The sequence below is a fragment of the Schistocerca gregaria genome, chromosome 1 (genome assembly GCF_023897955.1).
Source record: "Schistocerca gregaria isolate iqSchGreg1 chromosome 1, iqSchGreg1.2, whole genome shotgun sequence".
Lineage (NCBI taxonomy): Eukaryota > Metazoa > Arthropoda > Insecta > Orthoptera > Acrididae > Schistocerca > Schistocerca gregaria.
This window is the reverse complement of record NC_064920.1, coordinates 851,600,711-851,616,690: the sequence shown is the minus strand read 5'-3', so window position 1 is coordinate 851,616,690 and position 15,980 is coordinate 851,600,711. Positions and strand designations below refer to the sequence as shown.

The following is a 15,980-nucleotide window of genomic DNA, read 5'->3' as shown; positions in this document are numbered from 1 at the left end:
TTTAAAGCGCTGCTTAGTTACTGCACCAGTCTATAGACTATGATGAACCAAAAGGACGAAAAAAAAGAATTGCTACAATGCGAATACGAGAAATGTTACACGCACTGAACAAGGAAAAACTGAGCAAACGATAAAAACGGCACGACATGAAGTGACAGTCCGTCTCTAGAAACATTTTAGTACACTTTCGAAACAGATCGTGAGGTTCTCTGGATATGTATAGGACAGGTGTACGCAGCACCTCTTCTGCAATAAATACAGCACGTCCAACCTGCAGCAGAAGGGAGAACGAACGCTGGAGCTCCAAGCTACAATGGCTCGTATCTACGGCATACTTCTCATCATCGCTGTTGGTGAGTTGCGCTTATGAAGAAATTTTTCTCTTGTGATATCCTCTGCAAATATGAAATACCGTGAATTCCATGATAAAGTAGCGAATATCTCTCAGTTATGTACCTATAGAAGAACACATGAGCTTGTCAGGACTCGAGCTTATATTACTAATGCTACATATTTCCTGAATTGATTTGACTGTAAGTAATAAATCTGTAAATGTGTGGCGATGTGTCCATTGTGCCTCATTAGTGCCGACCCAATTTATTCTGAAGAAAAGACGTGAAAATAAGAGGAACAGATTAGTGATTGCGGATAAGTTACAGGCAAATGAAAAAGAGAATGGATTACATAGAAATTAAGGTCTGCAGTTTTCCTAGGTTAGATGACAAGTATGTGTTGCCACAGTCAACATTTAGTAGTGTAGCGATGAAATTAGAAGATAGGGATGTGCGAGAGTCGTCCTCCACTACCGCAGTCATTTTCCGCAAACATTACCGGGTATTTGACAGCGCTAATTATAAAATCTGCGTTTCGGTTACTTTTGTATATGGTATTCATGACGGATATAAGTCCATTAGCTTAATCTATTTTTTGTGGCAAATTCCAGTCACAGTGTCTTGATTCATAAGCGGAATATGCGATGGAGGTAGCAGAGCTGTTTCCCAGTCGTCTTTAGAGTAACTTTTCTTTAAATTTACTCAACAAGGGAGCACGAGGGCAATACCTCCAGATACTCTCATTAACATGTCTTGTTGTATCGTATTATAGCATCTCTGAAGTCAAACATTATTTCCTGTGAATTCTACAGGATAAAGTAAACAGACGCCATAGCTGTGGTATTTAATTAGGCGCGCTTGTCATGTATGCTCTCTCGTTAGCTCATACATTACACATTCTCAGAAACCTCTTCACATATCCTAGTTTTCCATTCGCCTTCCGTAATATTAATTTCTTGATCCAAACAAATCGTATAGGCTACAGAAACTTGCCACAAATCTTGTTATCGGATGCCATTGCGTCTCTTCGTTAAGTTCGTCATCGTACATTTATCTTCATTTTAAGAGCGTTGCGATTCATTAAGTGAAGTGGAAATTCTGTTCCAACGTCCAACAAAGAGACTTCCTTAGACGTAATATTACTGACTACTATCATCAAGATTGCTTGGGACACCACTGATATTAGTTTCTGTGACACTATCGCTGCCCAGTGTAAGACTATGGAATCTATTCCCCCCAATATCTGTGAGAAAGTCACGCACCAGTGAAGATACTCCGTACGATCGTATCCTCGCTAGTAGTCGACAGTGGTGTGCACCATCGAATGCCCTTCGAATACGTAGGATGGCGGAGTCCGTTCATCTGCACCTACTACTAGGCCTATGTTCACAAATAGCTGCAGCAGTAAGTTACCGACATAGTCACGTCATTAAATATTTAGGGCCAGCGTTTAACCTGGATGGTTTCATTCACATTTTTCAAGTATTTATTGGCACTTTTTAACAAAAGATGGGAAGTAAATTCATGAACGATTTACTAGTTAAAAGATTTTGATAGAAAGCGCTCAAATGCTATATTACGCAATTTTTACATAAAGTCTAAATAATAATCTTTTTAACAGCTCTTAACATTACATATTTCTTAAAATCTACAAAACCATACATTACCATGCTACGTATCTACGAGATAAATCTTCTTCGAACACAAAATGAACAATAAATTTCTTACATAATGCGCTAATCATGTCTTGCCATAGCACATTGTTGGCAGAATGGAACAATGTGTTCTTGACAAATGTACTTATGACAACCTTCACAAACGTGAAGTGTCTTACTACGTCTAGTGTAGGGACACTCCTGACAACTTTTTCTTACACCTTGGAATCTGGCAGTCGATTCTTGTAAAGATTCTCTACTAAATTATCTTATTGTCTTACGCAAAGTGCATGGAAATTGAGGTATATCTTGTCGTGCACTCAAGTGTTCACTGACGAGCATACGGCCTAGTGTTTTTATGAAATTATCACGCTTTTGGTTTTTCTTGTTATTTCAGCGTTAAAAAATAGCAACATTTATGCTGTCCATATTCAGTACTGCGCAGAAGAGAGTCTGAAGCCATTTCTTTGAGTTGCGGCCTACATCATAAATCTCTGACAGTTCATCTTCAACGTCAGCTCCAGCTTTCGTATAACTATAAAATGTGTTTATCTCTGGTTTCTTATTATCTCCTGCCGATTCATCAATTTCAGCATTGTAGTGAAGACTAGGCATGAGCAAAACAACCTTGTTTTTCTTTAGTACATGAGAAACAAGTGTAAGAGTAGATTTCTCTACCGCCAGTTTTCCAAAATTCAGGAGGGACTTGCCTCTTGTTCTTGCGCACTGATGCCACAGAAGTTAGTCTGTATTCTTTCAGCTGGTGTCACACTAGTTCATAGCTCGTAAACCAGTTATCAAAAGTCGCATTACGGCTCGTTTTTTAAATTGGTTGCACCTGCCAGTTCACCACATCAAATGGTTTATTACTCAGTGAAAACGGTCCCTCTGCTGCTTTCCAGCATATATTTCGAGGTTGAAGATATAGAAATTCTTTCCGTCAACCAAGGCAAATATTTTTATGCCATCATCGACAGGTTTTGATGTAAAATAGTGTCTAAATTTGCATCTGCCTCTGAATGCAAGCATAATTTCATCTATGGTTGTATATTCTCCGAGCACATAGGCTTTTATGAAGCTTTCAACGGATATTTAAAATATCTGACTTATTGATGCTAAGTTGTCCAGCTGTTTTCTTTCTTCACGTATGGATTTATCGTCAACACGAAGGCAACTTTGAAGGAAATGAAAACGTTGCCCCGTCATTGCAGCCGAAATATTTCAACGCCTGTTCCGTATGAAGTCCAAAGGTCAACGGTGTTGTGTCATCAGATTGGTAAAATCCAGCACCGTACAACAAGCCTATTTAAGCCTTCGGCTTGCTCATGGTAATTTCCTTCATAAAATTGTGATTTGCAACGACTACTATCAAGCTCCTTTCCTTTCTGCAATTTGCAAGTTTGTGTATTTCAAGATAATACTAAGCATATTTTCATTGCATAATAGCCTGTAGCATTCAAGCTCTGCCTTTGTTAATCTTGCCATTAAATTCATGCCAGGTACGTGCGTGATGATATTTCCTGAACGAGTCCGAACTTGTTGTCGAGGTGGATTTTTGCACCACTTGGATCCATCATTACCAAAATAAAATGAACTGCGTACCTGTTTCTCCGATCGCTCGATTAATTCTGGTAACGTAGTTTTGTGAGCAGTATTTATAGCTCATTAGTGGTATATCATCAATACTGCCACTGCGCTCACTTACACAGTCTTCAATTTCACTGCCATCTATCGTAAAGTCGTTTTCACTGTCTGACAATTCCACCAACCAACGACATATATGCTCAGAAATACTGGCACAGAAATACTATTTCGCGGTTGTGGAAAGGGCAAAAATATTTATTTATTTATTTACACATCACGTACCGTAGGACGAAATTGAGGAGCAAATCTCCAAGGTCATGAAACTCGTCAGTATATGAGATTACAAAAAAAAAAAAAAAAAAAAAAAATGCTTCAAATGGCTCTGAGCACTCTGGTACTTAACATCTAAGGTCATACATTCATGCCAGAGGTAGGATTCGAACCTGCGACAGACTGAAGGGCCTAGAACCGCTCGGCCAGACTGGCCGGCCATAAAATTACAACATAAAAGTAATAACAGATAAAAATAACTGTTTATGAACTCCTCGACAGAATAGAAGGAGTGACTCAGTTTCGATTTGAAAGCGCATGGATATTGCAAAGATTTTTTAATTCGACTGGTAGCATATTGAAAATGGATGCAGCAGTGTATTGCACACCTTTTTGCACAAGGAAGTCTGATCCAAATGCAAGTTTGATTTATGCCGGGTATTAACCGAGTAAAAGTTGCTTATTCTTGGGAATAAGCTAATATTGTTGACAAGAAATGACAGTAAGGAATATACATATACTGAGAGACCAATGTCAAAATACCCAGACTCGTGAACAGGGGTCGACAGGATGTTTGTGAACTTACACCTCTTATTGCACTCGTTTATCTCCTTCACGGACGGCAGCCGACAGAGTGCGTGCAAGCATTAGGAAGGGGAGTACAAAAATTACAACTACTGAGAACTTCGACAGAGTGCAGCTGCGCAACAAAATGAGCAGGGTGAAATTGACCGTACCACATCCTCTCCGGGTTAAAAGGACAGCAGTAGGAAAGGCGAATGGTCGACTTCGGTTTATTAGGACAGTTTTAGGAAAATGTTCAAAAGAGAGCGCTAATAGAGCTGCAGTACTGCCCATTCCTGAGTACTGTTCAAGTCTTTGAGATTCCAACCACATCGGATTAAAGGAAGACATAGAAGCAGTTTAGAGCCGGGCTGATAGACCAGTTTCCTGTACGTTCGATCAACTCCCGAGTGTTTCGGATATGTTTCGTGAACTCGTCGGTATCCCTAGACGAAGGACGACGAAGGACGACGAAGGACGACGAAGGACGACGAAGGACGACGAAGGACGACGAAGGACGACGAAGGACGACGAAGGACGACGTTCCTTTCGTGAAACGTTATTGCTGCCTTCAACGTACATTACGCGTAAGGATCACAAAGATAAGATAAGAGAAATTATGGCTCGTACGGAGGGTTATAGTTGGCTGTTTTTTACTCGCTCTATTTGTGAGCTGGAACAGAAGAGGAAAAGACTACTAGTAGTAACAGATATCTTCTGCTGCGCACCAAACGATGCCTTGAAGAGGGTTAGTGTGGATGCAGAAGATAACGTGTGGAAAAAAGCGAGAGCGGTTTTCGCAAAAGGGGAATTTCTTGAACTCGTACTAATTATTTGAGAACAAACACGAAGAGTGGCTAGTCAGTGGTCAGTTTTGCTGGAAATATCAGTTTTTGCAGTATCCGTTTTGAAAACCATTACATTATATTAGCTCTTTGTGACAGTAAGTTTTTGCAACGTTACAATAGACTCTGGGCGACATACAGCACAGATCGGTGCTAGCTTCAGCAACAGCTATCGTTGGCACAGCAAGAAGAAGGCCCACAACCAAGTATTGCAATTGTTCAACGTTACGACAGAGACAGCTGCGGCTACAGCCCCTTGCTAAATTGAGACCAAAGTTTAGCTATAATTTTATAATTTCTTCGTTCTGTTTTGATCTCCACCGGTATCCCTCCTTTCATATAGAATGTCATGTCAGGGTCATGTCCTCAAATGCACCCAATTCTTCCATTAGAAACCTGCAACCACCTATAGAGTACGCGCGTCTTCCGTATCTGTTGTGGAAAGTTATTGTGCAACCATTACGACACAGGACGGTACCAAGTGCTTGTCCCTGCCAAGCTTCTTCTTGCGATGAGAGAGGCGGACTGTTTGTTATATTGTCTTTCAATGGAAGAGCTGAGCCGGTGGCAGATGGAATTGATGCTGGCGTCGATCAGTTCTGTAGTTCACCTAGAGCTCCCCCTGTTGGTCCGATCTTGTAGTAGTAGTCACTTACTTAGAGGAACACAGTTCTGTGTGGGAGTGACACACTGTGCTTACTAGACGCAGCAGAACCACAGTCCCTGTTTGAAGACTGCGACCTGATGGTCTGATCTGACAGTTGGAATCTGGATCAGCGTTGTAAGTACGTCTCTTGGAATCCGTTGTAGAATACTGGTGGTCGAGTACAGGTTCTAGGTATTTCTTAGTTCCTCACATGCTGTGAGTGGTGTGTATATTACTAAATTTGCTGTGCCTCGAAACTTTCATTTCCCAGCTGTAGAGAAGTACCAGTAGCCCCGTATATATTCCTTTGCATAAAAAATTATAGATAATCTTTTCGACTAGGATTCACCTTTATCAGTGCGTTTTTTATTTTCTGTACACATTGTAATGTTGGCCTAGGTAATAAAAGGCTAGCACATGACTTATTGTTACAGCTATCGTTAACCTGAGCAGTGTGATTAATAATCAAAACAGCTTTGTGAAATAGATCAGTAATTGAAACATTTCACCCAAAGGGGGTCTGGATATTTATAGCTTTACACAATACTGAAGGATATTTAAAGTTGCACCCTAGACGTGTAAACTCTCTTACTTGTCCAGCTATAACAATCTTGGTTCTTGTGAGTTCCAAGGCTTTAAACGCCATCACATTTGTTCTCTCTGTCGATACTCCCATTCTGTATTATCTGGGATTTGACTCTACTTATGTACTGCAATTTGAACCTTTTCTTCAGATTCTTCTGTTTTAAGCTGATCATCCGCAAATAGCGGCATCATGATATTAAAGTTATCACTTCTTAATGTGATATTCAATATAATCCACTATTTATGAATAATACCGTCAGTATAAAAATACTGCCTGCCCTCTCTTACTACTTAATTAGTAAAGGCAGGTTCTGTCCCATTCCTTAGTGTAGAGATCGTTGTTTTATTATTTTTGTATATGGACTGAAATTGTTTAATCAGATGCGTTGGCGCTCTCATTTCCTTTAATGATTTCCATAGCATTTTCCATTTTACCTTGTAAAACGCCTTTTCATAAAAGTCGAAAACATAATACAGTGTTTAATTTGAAATACCTTTTATTCTCATGTACATGTGTGACTGTGAAAATACAATCAGAGCATGACATAAACTTTCTAAAATCATATTCTACGTCTAAGATTCGTGTCTGCACTATTGACTAATCTTTTGTTTATAATTATAGTGTTTGCTTTGTAACATGAATTTAGCACACTTATTTCTCAGTAGTTTAGGAGTTTTGATTTGTCTCCTTTCTTGGAAATACGGCATATCTAAGCTTCATTTCATTCGTGTGCCACATATTTACTCAGTCAGCAAACTTTTATAAAATTTAAGTCTACGATATAGTTGATCACAAGCGCAGTCAATCTCCACGCGGCAACATTTGTTTCTGGAATCACTTTTTGGAGTTTTCCCATTATTGTAAGACTTACCTAGTCACTGGTATTGGTGTTTATTTCTGCGAGTCCAAAAACATTTCAATACGTAGCCATTCCTTTTCGCATATATATTTAGTTGTTAAGTACCTCGCTCATGTATATTCAAGTGCTTCATAATTCTGTATGTTTTGTTTTGTCTTCCATGAATATCACGCTCAACTCCACCTACATATCGATCCGAACTTTCTCGTTTCATTTTTCGAATTTCTCTTTTTACTAAAGCTGATTTTTCTTTTACAATCCTTTCTGTAATTCTTACTTTAGGTAATGACAAAATTTTTAGATAGCGTTTCGTTTTTTTCTTTTTTTAGTTTGTTACCATGTTCATTTGATTTCGTTAGCTTTCTTTTACAATTTTTCTTTTTCTTCGTTTTTAATGGTTCAGTAGCTGCTTGCATGTACTTCCTTCAATAACATTCCATATTTCATTTATATTATTACTAACTGTTTTGATTGAACACTTCTTATTTAATCTGTTTAGATATAACAGTTGGAGTCAATATTCTTGGAGTAGTTTGAAGTTACAAGTTCTTATATCCAACTGGCTGTTTATGTGTGAACTCTTCCATCTCTTTAAAAGCATATTATCACTTCTTACTAACTAGTGATCTGAGGATAGACACAAGCTTCTGTAGACTCTTGTGCCTTTTGTTCTTAAACATGACTTTTATTTGCAAGATTGTAGTCTGATATTGAAGCTGTACCTCGAGGTGCCCATGAAAATTGTTGGAAGTCATGATGGTTAATAAATGACTTTATTATTCTTAATTAATTGTGTGTGGCAAACTCTGTTAGCTTGTTTTCATTGTTCATAGTATTAGTCCTTGTAAATCTGTTCTAGCTCTCTCTTTGTCCTTGGAATTATATCAAGCAAAAGTCACTCATGTTTTATAGTGGAAACATTTTTGTCTCGATGATATTCTTACACCTCGTACAAAACTGTCAAGAATGCAGTACACGTGCGAGTTTCGTGAACACTTGGTAAGTTTAAAATGTGTGATGTACACGTGTACATAACTAATTCACTAGTCAAATAATATGACTGAGGGTGCGTACTCGCTTTTAGCCTACACTCAGATTGCCACAATGGTACAAGGACTGTTCGGAAAGTAAAGTTCGATCGGTCGCAAAATGACAACCACTGTGAAAATCAATTTTTTTTAATTTGAAGCAATTAGCCACACCTTGCAGCTACCTGTCTAAATAGTTGCTGCTCCGACTTAGACATTTGTTGTGACGTTGAACAAACTTTCCTCGTCACAGAGAGCAGCCATGTATGCTTTCTACCAATTCTCTACGCTGGTCTGCCTTTCGTTGTTCGTGTCAGAATTTTGTCTTCATAGCCAGCGGTTCATGTGAGTAGAGATGAACCACGTAGGCAGCCAATTAAAGGCAGTGTTGTGGTGGTCAAACACTTCCCATCGAAAACGGTGCAGGGGCGTCCTCATTGCCCCTGCACAATGTGGCTGAAAATTGTCTGGAAGGAAGAAATGCAAGACATGTATGTTATGTGGGCTGCATAGCTTCAGGCGAAATCTCTCACCAGATCCTCATACTTTTCAGGAGACACTGTTACACCTTCATGCGGTGGCATTAATATGATGGACTGTTCCAACATCGATCATTTACAAAACATCCAGAGAAACCAATTAGAAGGAGAATGGCTATAAATTACTTCATGTGTTTTGGTGTTGGGGGTGTTTCAATATATTTACTTGAGAAGTATCAGATTCTGTACAATTCCTCAGAAAAATATCAAATTCAGAGAAAAAACAGATATTTTTAAGATGTAGTGTTACTGTAGACCACTTAATGGCAATTTGTATCTCTTTCAATGCCTTAAGATATTCTCCCACATTATTTGCAATTATGGTATTATTCTTCACTTATCCTCTTATACAGCGCTCCTATGAAACCACACGTATATCTTTTCTGTCAAATATCGTTTCATTTATCGGTGTCTTTAACATGCTTAAATTGCACTATCTTTGCTTCCACTATCTAAGAGAGTATCATTAATGAATACACAGGTATTGTTACAATAATTTCCATCAACGTTTCTTTCTTAACGATTATTTTTTGAATTCACTAAATTATCTTAGCGTTTTCTCTTCAGGTAATTAGATCTGATCGTATTATCCATGTGCCACATGATTTACACATAAGATGACATTTGATGTTGAAGCTTGTTTCAAGGTATTGCTTTAATTATCATCAGACAATCAAATCACAGGTCTTAAGTTTTCCTACCTGTTCCTTCGCGATTGCTTTGCTGAAATTATTTCTGCAATCATCCTGAATTTCTCTTGTTAATTCATAATAGTGCATTCCCTTCAGGGCAGAAATGAAATTAATATCCAAAATGTTAAAAATTATGGAAGTCTTCAGAACGCAGCTCCACGGCTCTCCATTATTGCATTATTGTACTTCAGCTGTCATTTGTCGTTTCTATCAATTCTAGGGGACTGACCTTTAGATAAACTACTTACTGATAAAATCTAATACAATGTGGTTGAAGCGTCTGAACTATTATTTCTGTTACTTCTTGTTACCTCACCAGATATGTAGATACTCAACGCTGTTCCACTGATATTCATTATATATTTCAGTTGTGCCATCGTCATGTTAATATACTGTATTCCTTAATAAATCTAATTTTAACCCTGTTGGCGAAATTTAGCAATTAAACAAGAAAAAGGGAACATCTAAAACGTACCATTGGTAGAAGTGGCAAAGCAAGAGTTGCTAGATCAGAAACACAAGGATGTAGAAGTGTGCATAATAGGGTATACAGGCTATTCGTAAAATAAGATTATTCACTAATGAATAAACCCTTACGATTAAGACATCCTTTAATTGAAATTATTAATAACTCTTTAATTGATTTACCTGCATCAACAAATATTTCATTTTGATGAAATTTTGGATCCCTACAGTGTTCGGAAATATCCCTTAAAAACTTCTTCGACTTATAGAGAGAAGTGAATACACAATATATAAATAGGAACCCATATCCCTACAACGATTTCATTTCAGATGTGTAACGCGTCCACGCCTGCTGAGAGAAGGAGAAAAGTCTCAGAGTTGCTTGTTCTGGTATACAGTGGGGTAGACAGAATGACGTGTACTACGTCAGACGGTCACCTGATTTCACTTGACGTCTGCCTTGTTGTGAGATCTGGAGGGACATGTGATTGGTCCATATCTTCTTCCATTCAAACTAAATAGTCCTGCATACTTCTTCTCCCTACAAAACGTATTCGACTCGTTCTTGGAAGCTGTGTCACTGAATGTCCGACAGGAAATGGGGTTTCAGCATGATGGTGCCACGCCTCACTTCTCATATGCGTTTCGGAGACATCTTCGACACGCGATATGGTGAAAGGTGGATAGGCCGAGGTGGTCCAACTGTGTGGCTGCCACCGGATTCGACTCCTTTGGACTACTTCTTATGGGGTAGTATGCAAACGAAACTCCTGCAAAGACAGAGGAAGATGTTCTGGCACCAGTTCTGGCCGCCGCATTAGAAAGTGAAGAGGCACCAGGTAGGGTGGGTAGTGTGTATCGGAACATGTTCGTAGATACAATGTCTGTAGTAACTTTGATGGTAGCCACATCGAGCCGCTATTCAGGCTATTGTAATGCATAACTATTGTTCTGTGCGTACAGTAAGTAGGGTTATTTTCTGTTTTGAAATAATGTAAACAGGTAATATTTAATTGTTACTACAAACGAATACACTTAGTTGATAAAGGAATGTTTTGGAAACGGATTCCTATCCAAAATGTCGTGTACTCATTTCTCTCTACAAGTGCTAGAAGTTTGTAACCCGAATCTCCGAACAACCATTTTACAGAGCGTACAGGTATAATTGCAGATATTTATACTTGCGACTCAGGACCGTGTACTAACAACGTTACGTAAGTATTTACAACATTTGCGTGTAAGAGTCTACATTTGGAGTGTAGGAGTCTACATTTTTAGGTTGGTTAGTACATCCAAGCACATGTGGTAGAGGCAAGCCACACAGGTTTATTTTCCCCTGGACAGCAGGTCACGGATGACTGGTCACAAAATGTTTAGCCTATACGGTACTGACAAGCATAATCAACATAGGTGCAGTATGAACGTGCATGAAGCATCAAGTTGTGAAGCCTTTGACATGTTCGTCGAAAGAATATTCAGGGCAGAGAAAAACAACCAACTCGCTGACGTGTGTCCGTGGCTCGTGGTCTTGTGGCTAGCGTAGCTGCCTCTCGATCACGGGGTCCCGGGTTCGATTGCTGGCCGGGTGGGGGATTTTCTCTGCCCGGGGATTGGGTGTTTGTGTTGTCCTCATCACTTCCTCATCATCATCCTTGACAGTGCGTATATAGGACTGTCTAAAAATTGTGACTTTGTACGGGAGCCGATGACTGCGCACCTGAGCTCCCCACAAACTAAACATCGTCATCGCTGATGTGTGGACATGTTAAGGTAACACACATAAAAGCGTCTGCGCCAACACCCCATACATCCTTATTTTCAGTAAATTTGTAGTAAGTTGCTATGAGACCAACCTGCTGAGGTCATCGGTCCATAGGTTCACACAATACTTAATTTAACTTAAACTAACTTACGCTAAGGACAGCACACACACCCATGCCCGAGGGAGGACTCGAACCTCCGCCGTGGGGAAGCCGCGCGACCCGTTGCAAGGCGTCTCAGTCTGCGCGGCTACGCCCTGATTCAGGTGTCCCTGCCTATGGGTTTTACGCCGCACGCCGCGTCAAATACCACTCACAATACTTTCATATTCTCTCTCTCTCTCTCTCTCTCTCTACACACAAATTATTAGTCCTGCGGAGAAAGTGATCTGGACCCTTCTGTGGGAAATTTAATGAAGTTAAGTTTTGTACTAGGATATGTTCCTCTAGGGACCTAGTTTTCGAGTAATTCGAGAAAAACTAGCGGAAGGAATCTTCAAACGCGTTTTCTTGAATAACTTGAAAACCGAGGCCTTCAGGGAAAGCATTTCCTACTATTTTTGAACATTAAATTTCCTACAAGAAGATTCTGATCGTTTTTTCCGTAGGATTAGTAGTTTAGAAAGTGAGATAATATAAAAATCTCATGCTTGGTTTTCGAAGGCATTGCACTTTGCAAAAAAAGCTGGAGGTAGGGGTAGTGGAATCACCCATGTATATACATGGGTTTTCCAAACGGAAATCAAAGAAAGCTTTCAAGGAAAAGAAGCAACAGCTGTATGAATATCAAGAGCTTAGGAGTTTATGAAAAGCCACTACTAACATAGGGTAAAACAGCGAACTACTGGAAAATTTCAGAGGTGATACAAATTTTTAAATATAGTCAGAGAAACAACTGTGAAAATTATAGAGCAATTAGCATCCCACTCAGCGCTGTGTGGATAACTCTGATTATCTGTGGCTAAGTATCTATGGCCGGACGACTTTTCTATAGTAGTGGGAATTCTGTTTATAAACACGACATTTATTAGAACTAAAATCCAGAGAATACCGCTAGGCAATTAAATATCAACAATTTCATATGACGTAAATGATTTAAGCGCCGCACAACAGGAAAGTTCTCAGAAGGCACGAATATTCGCTGTGACTTATTTAACTGGTGTTTGGAACGACATTTTGAGGGACACATCAGAGCTGTGAGCAATCGCAGTGCTGAGTACACCCGACTGTAGCTCCAGTTAGGGAGAGCTATGTTTGCTTGTTGGTTGGCTGACTATAGTGCCAATAGAGTACAGCCAATAGGGTGCAGCCCGTCCAACCAGCTTTCTACTGCCCTGCTCCAGCGACAGTCTGAGGAGAAGCTACGTTTCCTGTGTCACATTTTCCCGCATCTCTCAACATAACATCAATACAGATCGCCGTATGCCTCATAATATTGGTAGGATGCCGCAAAATATGGGTATGAAGCATGCTCTTCTATGCAAAATCAGTATTTTAGTATCCTACGTGATTCGAATTCTCTGTCTAGCTCGAGTATCGATAGGGAGACAACGTCGGAGATAAACCTCCTTAATGTCACTCGAGCTACATGGGTGTGTTTAAGAAACCTCCTTGGGTCACATACGACAGCCTCAGCGTGTGGGTACACGAGGCGCTACAAGCCACGGTTGCGGTCTGCAGCAGCAGTGGCGTCACAGCCATTACTGTGACGTCACTTGTTTTGCATCCCGGAAACCGGGCCAAGTGTCTCTTTCGGCCGTGTGCGTCAACAACATCGACTGTCAGCATGCTACATGCTATCGTGCTGGTGCCCGTGGCAGCATCAGGCGGGATGCAACGTGTCATGTCACAATTCGCCATTAGTGGGGTGAAGGTGGATTTACAGTTGGATACAGGAGCATCTGTGTGTCTGACTAATGAGGATACACATACCGGCGGATTGGTTCCCCATAGCAGAAAGTGGTGATGCACAATGGCCAGTCGATCCACTGCGGGCCTAGATCGTGTGGAGTATAAAGTGTAAAAATGTCGCTCGGCCACTCAGCTTGTTATCAGTCAACTCTTGGACGACAACCAGCTGTTTTGGTTTAGACGCTTCTGCGCTGTTTGGTTTTCAAATTCAGGATCACGTAAATCTAGCTTCAACTTCAGTCCAACACACGAAACTTGATAGGTTGCGTGCAAGTTTTACGCAGCTGTTTGAGGAGGAGGAGATTAGTGTTTAACGTCCCGTCGACAACGAGGTCATTAGAGACGGAGCACAAGCTCGGATTATGGAAGGAGGGGGAAGGATGTCGGCCGTGCCCTTTCGAAGGAACCATCCCGGCATTTGCCTGAAGTGATCTAGGGAAATCACGGAAAACCTAAATCAGTATGGCCGGACGCGGGATTGCAGCTGTTTGAACCTACGTTAGACTGTGCTACAGGGTTCCAAGCCTACGTATTTTTAAAGCAATCGGCAGTGCCTAAGTTTTCTATAGCGCGTAAGTGCCTTTCGTCATGCGTGAGTAATTTAACGCAGAACGAGATAGATTGCAAAGAGCGGGTGTTATATACTCAGGGTGTCTAACCAACGGGCTATGCCCATAATATATTTGACGGTTCACTTCAAATTTCTAGTGATTTTAAGTCCGCAGTTAATGCTCAAGATGCAATTTGTATCCTCTTTTAGGACGAAAGGCTGGAGAAATAGTTGGTTGAAGTGGCCGCGGAGGACTTTTTTTTTGTAATCTGACGCCTACTTTCAACTGCCTATAGATGATCAGACGAAACATTTTTTGTGATTAATGTGGCGTTAAGTATGTATTGTTTTAATACGTTTGCATTCGGAGGCTGCAAGAGCTCCCACGATATTTCAGAGATAACTTCAGCAGTTTATCCATGTGTCCCCAACTGCGCTGACTATGACTTGCGGCGCGCTAGAGCCAAGCTGGAGAAGCACTTGCGCTGCTTACAGATGTTATTTGAGTGGCTCCAAGATCATGGTTTGCGTTGTCGCCTCGACAAATGTAGTTCCTTTGAACCATGTGCAAAGCACTTGGGACTTAGAGTAAGTAAAGTTTGGCTCATATCCTCACAGTGTCATGTGGATTCGATGATGAACTTATCGGCTCCTGAGAACCTTTGGCGAATAAAAGCATTACGCCAAGTTCATTCACATTACTACTCGCATTTCCTATCCACTCAATCAACTGTGTGATCAGAGCTGTGTCATTAGGCTTACGAGTAGTTTAAAAAGTACTTTAGGTAGTTCCCCTAGCAGTAACGTTCCATGGTACCAAACGTTTAATTCTGGCCACTGAAGCATCGGACTGTGGTAATGGTGGCGTCGATGAAGTGCTGTATTGCATTTCTATCTAGAAAATTAAATGCGGCATAGAGGAATTATTCTTAAATTGAGAAAGAAGCGTTGGCGATTATGTATGATGTCCAGAGGTTGCAAGTGTATTTCTGTGCTACTGAGTTTTACCTGATCGCCGCCCATAAGCCCCGTATTTCGACATTTGGTCGCCCTTCGAAACTTCCTGATGAGACGGTGTAGCGGCTGCGACGGTGGGCGTTGTTGGTGAGTAGCTGTACCAATGAGACTCGTTATCGGCTCACCACTCAGCACTGCCATGCTGACACAATTTCCCGCTTGCCACGCGACAAAGATGCAGACTCTCACAAGCATGAAGCTCTGTGTTTTCCCCTGGTCGCAAACCAGCTACACACGTGACGAAATGACGATTATGGCGCTTGAAGTAGCAGCAGAACCAGGCTGTGATCCCCTCCTCCGAAGGGTTTCGTCTGCTGTATAGCATGTTTCGGTGAAGGACATCGACCTGGAATGGCGCAGCTATTTTCCCTTACAGCAGAGGCTCAAAATCACAGAGGGGGTTACGCTGTTAGCTACAGCTGATTCTGAATGCTGGGCGGTAATTCTTTCCACGCTCCACCTCCACATACCGAAGCGCATCCAGAGTGCGCGATTGGGAATGTGCAAAACGAAAGCAATAGCGTGGTGTCATGTATATTGACGCCGCCACTAAGTGTATCATCTTGAAAAGCCAGTCCTGCACCAAGAACGATTTTGCTCGAACGCAGCTTTTCAACCCTTGGCCACTCCATGAAGACTCCTGACAAAGAGTACGTGCTGATTTCGCTGACCCATTC

General features: G+C 40.8%; 1 protein-coding gene across 1 annotated transcript in view; it reads left to right on the top strand.

Annotated features, from left to right (window-relative positions):
* Positions 1–293: 293 nt before the first annotated feature.
* The window catches only part of LOC126277971 (trypsin-4-like), a 30,086-nt gene continuing 14,399 nt past the window's right edge, over positions 294–15,980 (top strand). The window contains exon 1 of the mRNA XM_049977665.1: positions 294–353. Within this exon, the coding sequence (XP_049833622.1) occupies positions 314–353 (40 nt within the window). The 5' untranslated portion in view covers positions 294–313. The remainder of the gene's footprint in view (positions 354–15,980) is intronic.